Source organism: Gymnoscopelus microlampas (assembly GCF_963454915.1).
Source record: "Gymnoscopelus microlampas genome assembly, chromosome: 10".
Lineage (NCBI taxonomy): Eukaryota > Metazoa > Chordata > Actinopteri > Myctophiformes > Myctophidae > Gymnoscopelus > Gymnoscopelus microlampas.
Window position 1 is genome coordinate 868,483 of NC_139947.1, and position 15,565 is coordinate 884,047.

At 44.6% G+C, this 15,565-nt stretch overlaps 1 protein-coding gene across 1 annotated transcript; it reads left to right on the plus strand.

Moving 5' to 3' along the window:
• Window positions 1-5,058: 5,058 nt before the first annotated feature.
• Window positions 5,059-6,162, plus strand: LOC311054003 (tryptophan--tRNA ligase, mitochondrial-like; the record flags this gene model as incomplete). The annotated part of the gene is made up of 1 exon (XM_084069851.1): window positions 5,059-6,162. The coding sequence occupies one exon, from the start codon at window positions 5,059-5,061 to the stop codon at window positions 6,160-6,162; it is 1,104 nt and encodes a 367-aa protein (XP_083925977.1).
• Between the last annotated feature and the right edge of the window lie 9,403 nt (window positions 6,163-15,565).

Sequence of the window (15,565 nt, forward strand, 5' to 3'; positions counted from 1 at the left end):
GAAAATTTTCAAATGGTAGTTCTTCCTCGGCCTAATGGGAATGTGTGTGCAAATTTTCACGGATGCTGTGTTCATGATTTGAGCCATTTTGTTCAAAACGGAGCACTCCTGCAAACTTTGGAAGACATTTTTAGCCAATCAGGATGGAATATGAGAAATCTGAAAGACCCGTTTCGTTTAATGACTATAGAGTTACTGTGTACCGATGTGCGTGATTTTTGGACAAAATCTGTAGGAGTACTGTCAAAAAATATGTTTTGCACAAATCGGCCTCCTGGTGGCGCTATGAAAGGCCCATGAGAAAAAATTGGGGCAAAGGTTCTGAATTGGCATCCAGGGAGTGTGTGTGCACAGTTTCGCTGCGATCAAGACAACGGTGCCGGAGATTAGCTGTTCACAGACGGACGGACACACGGACACACACACACGGACACACGGACACACACACTGACACACGGACGGACGGACGGGGTGGAAAACATACTCTCTCGCCATGCCTTCGGCCTGGCGGAGACAATAAAGGGACAGTCAGGACAACCACTTGCTTTGGCTCCGTTTACTGTAATAATCACATATATTGTACATTCTTGTTTTTCATTCAGAGTAGATGACAGAATATCAAATTTCCCTCTCACAGTGCTGCCCAGAATACAAATGTCAATTCCCTCAGTATACTGTATAACAGGTAATTGGTCCATTCATTTATAACATGACAACAATGTACCACTGACTTCATGAATACACTTTCTTTCACTCATTCACGCGCGCACCACGCACGTTAAACATCATTTGCAATTGCTGCAAACTATTCAGAGATAGTGTTGTAACCTCAACACCACTGTTTACTCTCATGAAGGTCCAGCACACATTTGAAACACATAGAACCACACATTTCTTCTTAATCTAGCATCACCAGCTGTGCTAGCGAGCTGTTGCTAAATAGTTAGCTTTGTGTGCTATCGTCACGGCCACATTGCCTTCTAATCACAACATAAACCTCCAAAACATTCCCATTATGCCTTATTTCAAATGGCAAAATATTACACATATGTTCCTACCTAAATACCATCAATTTGGTGAAAACACACTTTACCTTGAATAAAGGGAAGATATAGTAAACTAGAAAAAGTGCTCCTCGGAGCACAGGTCTCCGCCAGGTCAGGTAGGCTATTGTGGCCTCCTGGTGGCGCTATAATAGGCCAACGTGAAAAGGGTGCCATTTCTTCTTAGGCCTTGCACGACAATGGGACACTGACTGCATTCATGATTTGAGGCATTTTGTTAACAACATTGGTTGTTTCGCTAAATTAGACCTGCAGAAATGCAGGGCAGAGGTTTTTCCTTGACCTCTAGGGAGTGCGCATACAAAGTTGTACACAGATCGGTGCAGTTATAGGTAAAAACACGAATCGGCCTGTTATAGCGCCACCATGAGGCTGATTTGAAAAAAATCAAATGGTAGTTCTTCCTCGGCCTAATGGGAATGTGCTTGCAAAATGTCATGGAAATTGCATGCTGTGTTCATGATTTGAGGCATTTTGTTCAAAACGGAGCACTCCTGCAAACTTTGGAAGACATTTTTAGCCAATCAGGATGAAATATGAGAAATATGAAAGACCTGTTTGGTTTAATAACTATAGAGATACTGTGTACCGATTTGCGTGACTTTTGGACAAAATCTGTAGGAGTACTGTCAAAAAATATGTTTTGCACAAATCGGCCTCCTGGTGGCGCTATATAAGGCCCATGAGAACAATTTGGGGCAAAGGTTCTGAATTGGCATCCAGGTGTGTCCAGGAGTGTGTGTGCACAGTTTCGCTGCGATCAAGACAACGGTGCCGGAGATTAGCTGGTCACAGACGGACGGACACACACACGGACACACACACGGACGGACGGACGGGGTGGAAAACATACTCTCTCGCCATGCCTTCGGCCTGGCGGAGACAATAAAGGGACAGTCAGGACAACCACTTGCTTTTGCTCCATTTACTGTAATAATGACGGAGCCTAGCATTAGCATCCCCTGTATGCTAATGCAGGCATGAGCAATCGATCCCTCATTCAGACCATATAAGGCACAAGTGTAGGAACAGATGGGAACGTCACATAGTATAGCATTAGTGCCCCCTGTATTCAGACATGAGCAATCAATCCCTCATTCAGACCAAAGAAAAGGCACAAGGGTGATAAAACAATAGCCCATGAGCCAGACAAGATTTCAATATCGAAAGAGTGGGCAAAACCAAACCTATATTAAATTGTTCATAGGGTCAATACGAGTAAATACATATATGATAACCTTTCCACAGTAGCTTTTTCATGGTTATCACACATTTTGTTATTTTCCCCATACGTACCAAGGGGCAAGTCTTAGATATTTACGATGAGGCCGACAAAATGGCCAGAGTGGCGCTGTTTTACCCTGCGCCGACCTGCGGTGTCAGAAAGAATTTATTTTAATGCAAGTGAATGGGTTTTTTGACAAACTTTAGACTAGATTTTCTTACTGTAATAAAAATTGTCATAAATTCTATGCTTCCACTCGCTAGTTTAAAGTCTCCTTTCAATCATCAGGATATGCGTTTTTCTAAATTATGGTCCTATTTATTATAAAATTGACGATACAGTAGGCTATTCTCTAGGAGGGGCGGGATGATTTGATTGACAAGCTACACAACCAATAGCATTCATTCCCCGCCCCCCCCCGCTCTTGATTGACAAGCTACCCAACCAATAATGGTCTGGTCTCATTCTGACGCGTATTGAAAGATGGCGGACGTATACAGTCTTGGAACAATCGGCTTCATTTTCGGTCTGTAGAAAGCAGCGGAGTGGGTTTGTCCATCTCATTTATACAGTCTATGATAAGTACATGACAGGTGAAAAAATGACAACATTTAAAAAAGAGTCATCATAATGAAACTTCCTCAGTTGATTACTTACATGAAGACAATGATTTATCGTATTACAAGTTTTCTGAAATTGTATATTTTAATATGCAAATTAGGCATTTAGTCCATGAGCCTGAGCCCCAAAATTGAGCCAGATATTGAATATTCCATCGTTAAAAACCTTTCACTCCAACATCTTAACAAAATGAAATAAGTATGTTGACTCTGGCTTTGTCCAATGTTCCAATGTTGATTCAGGAAAGGTATGCAAATTTGGGCATATTTTCCTAATGCCTAATTTGCATATTTAAATATACGATTTCAGAAAACTTGTAATACGATAAATCATTGTCTTCATGTAAGTAATCCACTCAGGAAGTTTCATTATGATAACTCTTTTTTAAATTTTGAATTTTTTTCACCTGTCATGTACGTATGGGGAAAATAACAAAATGTGTGATAACCATGAAAAAGCTACTCCTGTGGAAAGGTTATCATATATTTATTTACTCGTATTGACCCTATGAACAATTTAATATAGGTTTGGTTTTGCCCACTCTTTCAATAATCATTGCTCAATCATGGGGCTCTGGCTCATGGACTACAAGGGAACAATAAAGATATAAAGACAGATCCAATCTGTCACACATGCACGCGCTTTTTTTTTCCATCCCATGCTTTTGAGGGGGCCTGCGCCGTCCACCATGACATCTATGTCATTCTTTCTTGTTGATAATTGATTGTTTTTGTTTTTGAATATTGGTATAATATTTTATTTTTCTGTAAAGGTTTAACTTAAAATACGATTAATGAACTTTTAGAGGGGATTTAAAGGTACTTGATTTTCCTAAAAGGGATATTTTTGGATTGATACTTATTTGCCTGAAAAGGGGATTTTATTTTGAAAGTGTACTTACTGATTTACCTGAAAAAGGGATATTTGAAAGGTTATTTACTTGATTTACCTGGATAAAAATAGTGTTAAAGGTTACTCACCTGTCTACCTGACAAAGAAGAGTTAACTCAAAAAGATAAAATAGCTCAAATAAATAGGTCTTACCTGTTAAAATAGGCTATGAATATAGGATAAGGACTGACCGATCATAATTGAACCAAAACTTAGTTTAACTTGTGAACTAAACCTAGTTGAATAAACTAAATAGAAAACTAAAACCTAAAAGCCTACTCTAAACAACGAAAGGGGTTAAACTAAAGGTTTGAAGAATTATTTACTCACCTACCTCTACCATTGTACATAGTTGTATGCATACTGTATGCATACATACCGCCAGCCCCCCTCCCCCTCGGGTCCCGTGCCATAGCTCGCGGGGCTATCCCACAGCTGGGCAGCCGTAACCATGGCGTCATTCTTTTACATAAAAACGCTAATAAACAGCTGACATTTGGGGAAAGTGAAAAACGGGCTTCGCCGTTCCGTGCACATGGTAATGGTTAATGGCTACGTGCAAATTCAGATAAATTGCTCCAGCCACTGAGGAGAACCGGACAGAAGAGATTTTGGCCTCACCACTGTCATGCACTAGGGTTATACATGGCAAAAAGAGGGAGTCCACACAAGGTCAACGTTTAAATTATATTTATTGTTCTGAATTAATTAAATAATATGGATAATCAAAAGCAATCAAAAGTATGAGGTGTGAACAAGTCAGTAATCAGTAACGTAATGCAATGTATGGATGTGTGGAATGTGCTGTGTGAGTGTTGTATAAGGTGTGTAAAGGAACTGAAAACAAATGGGTTAGGCCCCGCAGGCCAGGTAGCAGAGATCCTGCTTTCAGGGAGGAGAGAGAGAGAATGAGAGGTGTGGGAGAGCTCCCTATATACACTCTCCCAAACCACCTCACCCAGCTGCACCCAGTTGGTCTAACGGCCTGCCCCACTCCGCCCTACTCACTCAGGCTGCCGGCTAGCCATCAGTCAAGGCAGAGGGGGCAGGGCCGTCACACCACCCTCACAGAGCTTTGTGGAATTATAGGAGGCTAAAAAGCGAATCGTCTTAGGATCCACATGGGAACGGCGTTGCTCAAATATGAATCTCAGACTTCATGTGGCCAGCCTGTGATGTCAGTCATCTATGACAGCGTTTGTCTGACATCCATGATGTATGACGTCAAATACTACCAGCTCTGCGTCATAATCCAAGATGGCGCTGCCCGTCAGAAGTAACGTGAAACGTCTCTTCTTCACATTCATTCACAAGTATCGTTCTCCGAGGAGGTTATTCACCACGACGGGACCATGCACGGAAACGAAGGAGCCCCCGGGAGGCTGGCGGGTCTTCTCGGGGATCCAGCCCACAGGCGTTCCTCACCTGGGGAACTACCTAGGGGCCCTGGAGAGCTGGGTGGACTTGCAGGGCCGCTATCCCTCTGTGCTGTACGGCATCGTGGACCTGCACTCCCTCACCCAGCCCCAGGAGCCTGCCCAGCTGCGGCTCAACATCCTGGACATGGCAGCCAGCCTGCTGGCCTGCGGGATAGACCCACACACCTCCATACTGTTCCAGCAGTCGCAGGTGCCTGAACACGCTGAGCTGTCGTGGATTCTCGGTTGTCTCACCAGCATGCCTCGACTCAGACACCTACCACAGTGGAAGATGAAGAGTAAACAGAAGGGTGAAGGCAGCGTGGGTCTGTACACGTACCCTGTCCTCCAGGCAGCCGACATTCTGCTGTACAAGTCCACTCATGTTCCCATGGGGGAGGACCAGGTCCGACATCTAGAGCTGGCTCAGGACCTGGCTCGAACCTTCAACCGCCACTATGGAGACACGTTCCCCGAACCACGCGCTCTGCTCAGTTCCACACGAAAGGTGAAATCCCTGCGTGACCCCACCTCCAAAATGTCCAAGTCAGACCCTCAGAAGATGGCCACCATCAACCTCACTGACTCGTCCGACGACATCGCCCTCAAGATCAGGCGCGCCGTCTCCGACTTCACCTCCGAGGTGACCTTTGACCCCGAGGTGCGCCCGGGCGTGTCCAACCTGATCACCATCCACGCCGCCGCAGCGGCGATCACCGTGGAGGAGGCGCTGGGACAGGCGGTGGGGCTGGACACGGGGGCCTACAAGAACCTGGTATGTGAGGCGGTGATCCACAGACTGACACCCATCAGGGAGGAGATAGAGAGGCTGAAAGCCGACAGGGGCCACCTGGAGAGGTTGTTGGCTCAGGGGACACGCAGGGCCCGGGAACTGGCCTCCCCGGTACTGAAAGAAGTCCGCGGTCGAGTGGGATTGAGCTGAGAGAGGCTGAGGAGTGGGTGGAAAAGGAGAAGTAGTCGCGTCAGTCAGTGTAGAGCAGTGGTTCTCAAAGTGGGTTCAAAAGATTTGGAAATCTTTGAAAATATTAAAGGTTTGAAAAAAAAAATGTTTTAATGCAGGCCAATGCAGTAGCTCTCTTTTTAATCCTATAGTTGGGGCGGACGGAAGTTTGCTAGAAGCTGTGAAGCTGTGTTAGAGCGTCCCTTGTGGAATAAAAAAATAAAAAAATAAAAAATAGAACGTATATCTGCGTTCTTGGCGGGCAAGTGATGGATGTAATAGAACGCATATCTGCGTCCTTAACAGGCAATTTGTTACAGCATTTTCATTTTCAAGACAGTTTGACAAATCAATAATAACTTGATATAGGTCAGTGTCCTACATTAAAACCATTTATTTTCGTAAGTTAATTAAAACTACCATACCCGTAGGGGGATATGAGCACCCAAAGAGTGCAGTTTGGCTTATGCTCTGTGAACAGACAGTTTATCAGGGATGGATAGTGAGTTTGTACTCTGTACTGTGTACAACACACACGCACATCCCGTCGCAGCGTCGTGGAGGCACAGAACGCACACAAACACCCGCACATATACAGATCTAATAGCCGGAGCCGTCCCCCGTCGCCAACACGCACGCACGCACACACGCACAGACACACACACACACACACACACACACACACACACACACACACACAACAACGCGGTACATGCAGCCAGAGCCGCCCCCCGTCGCGAACACACACACGGCCGTCTTGCGAACACAAATAATGTACATTCTGACACGTGCCTCCCCAACGTACATGCGCACGTGCGTGTCTGCGCATACACGGCCGCGGACCCGAATTGTGGTGCGATCAATTGCTCCAGGCAGTGAGGAGAACCGAGCACACAGTTTTGCTGACACGATGACACGATGGCCACAGAGGTTTGTCAAATTATAGGAGGATACATCCATTAACCTTTGGCTTACAACAAACTCATCCATATTCCGCAACCTCTTCAAGGCTGCATTAGTAGGCTATTCTTTTTGTCCACAATGATATAATCCTTAACCATTGTAAGGCTTAAAACCACCACAGATTTTGATGGCATAGAATATCTCTTATGGAACCATATATTTCTACTTTTCAAAATCGCATCCTTTACACAATTGATAGCAATCCACCATCTTTTCCATTTGTCATAATCATTGGAGTCAAAAGCACCGTACATTGGCCCTCATTTATCAACGCAGCGTATAAACCGGCGTATATTTTTCCATATATTCGACCGTACACCAACGTCGAAGTCACATTTATCAACGCATCCTACACAGCTGATCCGAGCTTACACTTGGTCCCAGCGTTGATAAATGTCACGGCTGAAACTAGCGTCATTTAAATAACACGCCCCTTAAATATTCTCAAAACGCCCCGATTTTACGACATGAAGACGAACCAGAATACGACCAAAGACATGAAACGCCAATAAGAAACAGTCGTCTAGGATGGAATAAACGGGTGCAGCCAACGTCAACAACTGGTCTCGACCAGACGTGAGATCTCAGCGTACGGTAGGGTGAAGCCCACGTCAGGATATATTGATAAATGCCGAAAGGTGCGGTGATTACGCCGTACGCTCATTATTCGGGCTGCACCGCGTTGATAAATGAGGGCCATTATGTCCATTTCAGTGGGGTCTCTATAGAGGCCAGTTAACCAAGGTTCATGGCAGACCTTCTTCTGTAAAAGAAAAGCTTTGGTAGGGAGACTGTTATGTACTACCTTCCAAGCCAAATCTTTATGTATATTAAAAAGAAACGAGAAATTAACATTCCTCCAGACTTTAACACACTTAATTTATATTAAGGTTCTTACTGGTACTAATCTAGAGGTCTCTGGTGACAAGCCCATTTCAACCACTCTCCGGTTCACATGACCTACAAATCTGATTGCTGCAGGTTTCAAAGCCTAGTTATCAGTATTACACACAGAAACTCTGCAACTGTTACAGCAATTCAGACTTTAGCAAAAAATGTACAACTTAATTGTCTCCGCCAGGCCGAAGGCATGGCGAGAGTATGTTTTACCCTCCGTCCGTCCATGTGTCCGTCCGTGTGTGTGTCCGTCCTGTCTGTGTGTTAGCAGCTAATCTCCGGCACCGTTGGCCCGGTCGCTCCGAAACTGTGCACACACACTCCCTGGATGCCAATTCAAAACCTCTGCCCCAATTCTTTTTCACATGGGCCTGTTATAGCGTCACCAGGAGGCCGATTTGTGCAAAACCCATTTTTGGGCGGTGTAGCCGCCCCTATATGTGAGGTTGCTCATGTGATATTTGCTGCACTGTGATTGGCCACCAATTGTACCCCCCAAGACCCTGCACTGTGATTGGCAACCCATTGTACACCCTTTCCACCCACAATGGGTGGCCCCTGGACACCCTCGCTGACTCTATTCAGCACTGTGATTGGCTAGCGAGACACATGATGACATTTTGATGAAATTAATATCTATAAATAGGACTATGCACTTATAAAAAACACATATTTTTGGGGCGGTGTAGCCGCCCCCTATAAGTGAGGTTTGGACACTGACCAATCCTGCACCGTGATTGGCCAATAGTCTACAACGCAGTCTACAACCCTAACCCTTCCAGTCAATGCAAATCTATACTTTTGCAAAGTCAGCCAATCACATTACAGCTAGTGTCATCACCACTAGCTGTAATGTGATTGGCTGACTTTGCAAATTCAGGACTGTGATTGGCTAGCGAAACACATGACACATGTGCAGCCCTATGAATAGCAGTATGGACTTAAAAAGAAACACTTTTATGTTTTTTTTAAGTGATTCACTTCCATCACTGTGATGACCACTGTGACCACACCGCCCACTTCACACTGGGTGTGATTTTTTAAGTGAGCTTCAATCACTGTGATGACCACACCGCCCACTTCACACTGAGTGTGATTTTTGGGCGGTGTAGGCCCTGTATGTGAGGTTGGGACATTGACATTTGCTGCACTGTGATTGGCCACCCATTGTACCCCCCAAACCCTGCACTGTGATTGGCCACCCATTGTACACCCCTTCCACCCACAATGGGTGGCCCCTGGACACCCCCGCTGACTCTATTCAGCACTGTGATTGGCTTGCGAGACACATGATGAAATTATGATGAAACTAGAAAATGTGCTCCACGGAGCACAAGTCTCCGCCAGCAGACTTGTGTTCTTCCAGAGAATGTAGCAATCTTTGCTGTGTCATGTTGTCAGCATTTGTGGCTCGTCTTTGTTTTTTGTCATTTAGGGATTCAAGTGGTCTTTGTCTCTGTTTCTTAGCTTTGGCTTTCTGCTGTCAGCATTGCGCCTTTGCTTCTTCATGAGGTTTCAGACGATAATTTCCTGCTTCTTCACTCTCTGCGTAATGAGAGTTAGTTGCATTGTGTGATCTCAGCTGTGATCTCACTTTGTGCTCCTCTATTCTCGGTGTGCGCTCCTCTCTTCTCACTGTGCGCTCCTCTCTTCTCGCTGTACGCTCCTCTCCTCTCGGTACGCACGCCTCTCTTCTTGGTATGTGCTCCTTGTACTGGAAAGTACTGTTCCTTGGTATGTGCTCCTTGTACTGGAAAGTACAAGGAGCTGACTTTTCCTGAGCAGTGAGCACAAGTCTCCGCCAGCAGCAGGATTTTTGGTAAGGAATTTATTCCAAGATTGGAACTTTTTCTGCTAATATCTCCTGACTAAATGTTAGCTTGGCTGATGGCACTGATGTCACTTCCGAACGCACAGCGCAGCGCTCCGAAGTGATTCGCCTATTTATAGGTATGTATTTCGTCATGCGTCTCGCTAGCCAATCAAAGCACATCTTTTCAACATATTGTCACGTGTCACGTGAAGCTTGACCAATGTTAGCTTGGCTAGGGGGGGGGACATCAAAAATCCAACAAAAACATACTCTCCGCCATGCCTTCGGCCCGGCGGAGACAATTAATAACCTATAAATAGGACTATGCACTTTAAAAAAAACAATTTTTTGTCTCCGCCAGAGGTGGAGAGTATGTTTTCGTCTCCGTCCTTCCGTGTGTCCGCCAAGCTAACATAAGGATAAGGATAATTCCTTTTAACAGGTCGTTCATGAAAGTCCTTGCGGTCTTGTTTCCAATGAGAACCTGTGAGCAATTAGGGGTTAAGAGTCTTGCTCAGGGACAAATTTCATTTCATCGACACATATGCTGGCCTGGCCTGGAATCGAACCTGGGGCAACCAGGGCCTCTGGCTCCCCAGGCGGGCTTGACATTGGTCAAGCTTCACGTGACACGTGACAATATGTTGAAAGGGTGTGCTTTGATTGGCTAGCGACACGCATGACGAAATAGAGCCCTATAAATAGGTGTGTCACTTCAAAAAATCCTTTATATTTTTCAAAAAATCCTTTATATTTTTTGAAGTGAGCTTCCATCAGCCAAGATAACATTGGTCAAGTGACACGTGACAATATGTAATATTGACAGGATTAATGGAGAGTATTAATGGAGAGTGTCTGAGAACACCCAATATTGGTCAAGCTTCACGTGACATCACAATATGTAATATAAATAGGTAAGACAGGATCAATCAGGAACAGTACTTTCCAGTACAAATTACCTGTCCGTGCGTGTGTGTGTCCGTCTGAGAACACCTAACATTGGTCAGGTTTCACGTCATTTATATTTTTTGAAGTGAGCTTCCATCAGCCAAGCTAACATTGGTCAAGTGACACGTGACAATATGTAATATTGACAGGATTAATGGAGAGTATCTTTTCCTTTCCGTCCGTCTCTGTATGTGTCCGTCTGAGAACACCCAACATTGGTCAAGCTTCACGTGACATCACAATATGTAATATGAATAGCTTAGACAGGATCAATCAGGAACAGTACTTTCCAGTACAAACTGAGATCACAGCTGAGATCACACAATGCAACTAACTCCCATTACGCGAACTAAAGAAGCAGCAAATCATCGTCTGAAACCTGATGAAGAAGCAAAGGCGCAACGCCGACAGCAGGATGCCCAAGCTAAGAAACAGAAAAGAACACTTGAATCCCTAAATGACAAAAAACGAAGACGAGCCACAAACGCAGACAACATGACACAGCAAAGATTGCTACAATCTCTGGAAGAAAAAGTACAACAGTCTGTAAAGAACACTGAAAGCAAAAGAAGGCACTGGTCACACTATTCAATAGATGAAAGACAACATCATCAATCATATAACACAAGTAACAAGAGACGCTATAGATCACTTAAAAAACTAGTAGACGTTCAACTTGATGAAGCTGCTGCCACATTCTTAAAAAATATGTCAGAAAGTGGACCCAATTATGTCTGTTTCTCCTCGAACGAATGCTCTACAGAGAAACAGTGGTAGAGTTAAAACTCGCAAAGTACAAAGCAACAATAGATACTGTAAATCTCCTGGACAAAGAGCCAACTGCTATATCAAAACAACACTTGGATCTGCCGCACATGTCATCGCTCCATTAAAATAGGCAAACTCCCTACACAAGCTTGGGCTAACAACTTATTACTGGATGCCATTCCCCGGGAACTGCAGGATTTGCACCCTTTAGAGGAAAGGTTAGTGTAAGTCAACGTATTGCCTTCAAAAAAAATTATACATAGTTTTTGAAGCTACGCTAACATTGGTCAAGTGGCACGTGACAATATGTAATATAAATAGGTAAGACAGGATTAATCAGGAACAGTACTGGCGGAGAACTGTTCTCCGAGGAGCACATTTTCTAGTTTTAAGTGAGCTTCCATCACTGTGATGACACCTGTGATGACCACACCGCCCACTTCACACTGGGTGTGATTTTTTTACATTACTCCTACAGATTTTATCCACACGTCATGCAAATCCGTACACAGTATCTCTATAGTCATGTGATCAACACGTATATATACATATTCCATCCTCATTGCCTATGGTTGAAATTAAATTTCACACGCACATTCCCACTAGGCAGAGGAAGAAATGACACCCTTTTCACATTGGCCTGTTATAGCACCACCAGCATGTCTAATTTAGCAAAACACATTTTTGGAACAAAATGCTTAAATCATGAGAAGCCCCTGACTGCAGCCCGCAGATCGGGGCGGGGCTTCTCCTAGGAGGAGTGGGCGGGGTTATGGAGGAGGAGTGGTTGGAGTTTTGCGAGGAGTGGGTGGGGTTACTCCCTTGCTGGCGTGACTCCATAGTGTAAACCAGTTGTGCATGATTGGCCAATAGGCTTGTGCAAGGACGCGCTGCGATTGGCCAGTAGCCACTTTGAGTGACAGTTGGGGCAAACGCTCTCACCAAAACATTATTTACTATTCTGTCCATATCGGTACATAACTCGAACGGCGCTGAGTCGACTAGCAGACCATCGGCCGGTCGACGCGGGCACTCGCGCCTGGAGGCGCTCGGGCACGTCTCCTCGGCCTCAAGGTCTGCTGAGTCGGCGCGCCTCCGTCATGGTCCAAAACTAGAACAGTCAAGCAGTGGAGCCCCGCTCCCTCCTCACGGAGCCCCGCCCCTACTGCGTGCTGCAGTGGGGGGTATATGCAGATAATGAATGCAATGTTTGATTGCCGTGAAAGACCTCAGAATACATGGCACCCTTTTCACATTGGCCTATTATAGCGCCACCAGGAGGCCAGCATAACGTACCTGACCTGGCGGAGACCTGTGCTCCGAGGAGCACTTTTTCTAGTTTGACATTAAGAGTAAGATGTAGTTCTACACATTTCTACACACATGGCTGGCTGTCATGCTGCCTCTCTCACAGCTCTTTGCAGAAACACTGCAACTGTTACAGCAATTCAGACTTCAGCAAACAGTGTACAACTGAATTTGAAATGAGTAAGAAGCAGTTTCACACATTTGAATGATCAAAACATATTCCATTTCACAGTTATAGAGTCTCCTGAGAGACTGGCAAAAATTGCCATGGCTGACTATATTTCAAGACATCCTGGCGGGGTATTGGGTAAAGTTTTCAACTAGCAATAATCACGTCTCAGTAGAACTTCATAGACTATGAAATTGCCTCTGCGCAAGAGTACTGCTGAAAGCTCACATGATTCTATGACTCCTGAATGGGTAGCCACTTCTAGTGTGGTGCTCTGATCCATGTCAGTATAAGCTACTGTCACATACGTAACGGCGGATCGTTAAGGCCGCATACAGGATGAAGCCATGGATGGCTGGCTGTCATGGGAAGCATGCGTTAATCCGACAGACCTTTTCTCCGACTATGTGGCATCCGCGTGCGGTTAGGGTTAGGGTGCGGGTTTGGTTCGGGTTTACTGTTTAACGTCGGAGCACTGCGCTGTCGGAGGAATGCGCTGTCGGACTAACGTACTGCACCCGGCTGTCATGCTGCCTCTCTCACAGCTCTTTTTAGAAACACTGCAACTGTTACAGCAATTCAGACTTCAGCAAACAATGTACAACTGAATTTGAAATTAGTAAGAAGCAGTTTTACACATTTGAATGATAAAAACATATTCCATTTCACAGTTATAAAGTCTCCTGAGAGACTGGCAAAAATTGCCATGGCTAACTATATTTCAAATCATCCTGGCGGGGTATTGGGTAAAGTTTTCAACTAGCAATAATCACGTCTCAGTAGAACTTCATAGACTATGAAATTGCCTCTGCGCAAGAGTACTGCTGAAAGCTCACATGATTCTATGACTCCTGAATGGGTAGCCACTTCTAGTGTGGTGCTCTGATCCATGTCAGTATAGGCTACTGTCACATACGTAACGGCGGATCGTTAAGGTCGCATACAAGATGAAGCCATGGATGGCTGGCTGTCATGCTGCCTCTCTCACAGCTCTTTGCAGAAACACTGCAACTGTTACAGCAATTCAGACTTCAGCAAACAATGTACAACTGAATTTGAAATGAGTGAGAAGCAGTTTTACACATTTGAATGATCAAAACATATTCCATTTCACAGTTATAAAGTCTCCTTAGAGACTGGCAAAAATTGCCATGGCTGACTATATTTCAAGTCATCCTGGCGGGGTATTGGGTAAAGTTTTCAACTCACTTTCACTTTTTCACTTTTTAGACATTTTATTTGATTCTGACAAAATATTACAGGCATATTACAGGCAGTTAATCACTCCATGTACATAATATCCTTAGAAATGTCACAGATATTCTTAGTGCTTTTCATTTCAAATGACATGTTCATAGGGTGAAGACATTTCATACTCTCATGTAAGGCAACATGCTCTTTTTTTTTTTTTTTTTTTTTTTTTTTTTACAGTGTGTCTTTTAGCATTTCATGTTCAAATCCATTCCCAATTTTCCACAATCTTATTATCTCCTCGTTGTTATATTTGGTCTTGTCTCTGAGTATGTAATCCCTAGCCGTGGCCATGGCAAGTTTTGCCACCGACTCTGGCGCCATGCTAAATCTTTTAAAAACAAGTACATTCCTGCACCTCCAAATGACCTCTTTTATGCAGTTAATTGCTGCCCACCATCTTGCCCATTTATAATACTCCTTCGAGTTCAGGTCCCCATATATGGCATCACTAGCTGTAGGGTCCCTATAAATGTCAGTCAGCCAGGGCCTAAGGAACCCCCACACCCTCTGAGAGTGTGGACAGGACCAGAATAGGTGTTTAGCATTTTCATCTGCATTGCAGTTCTCTCTGGGACATTTACTGCTTCTGGAGCATCTCCTTTTATGCAGAAAGGCCCTGGTCGGAAGGCAGTTGTGTACTGTGCTCCACGCCATATCTTTATGCACATTTTGCATGAAAGGGGAGTTTACATTTTTCCAGACCTGTAACACTTCTGTTACAATTAACATATCAACAGGCACCAGCCTAGTTGCCTGAGGGGACAGGCCCCGTTCAACCATCTCTCTGCTCATCTTGCCTGCTAGTGTTCTCCCCAAGTTGGCAGACCTAAACAATACCATTGCCTTTTCGTAAATGTTGGGCCTTGTGTCTGCGTGTGGGGTGTTTTGTGGGAGCCTCTTCCCAAACCTCCCCGCTATCGTTTGGCCCACCCAAAATTTGGCGAAAAAGGACCACAGACCTGTGTTATCATCATTTAAAACAGCCTTGACAATTGGTGTTAAAAACAACGCTTCTAATTTAATGCCCAAATCTGGCACTGCTTTTCCCCCCTTATCCAACGTTCTATACATGATTTCTCTTTTTATTCTCTCCTGCTGGGAACCCCATAGAAACTGGAAAACAGTTCTTCTCAGGGGAGTGACGAAGGATTTTGGCACTGGCAAGGTGGCAGCCAGGTATGTCAATGAAGCATAAATTTCGGCTTTTCAACTAGCAATAATCACGTCTCAGTAGAACTTCATAGACTATGAAATTGCCTCTGCGC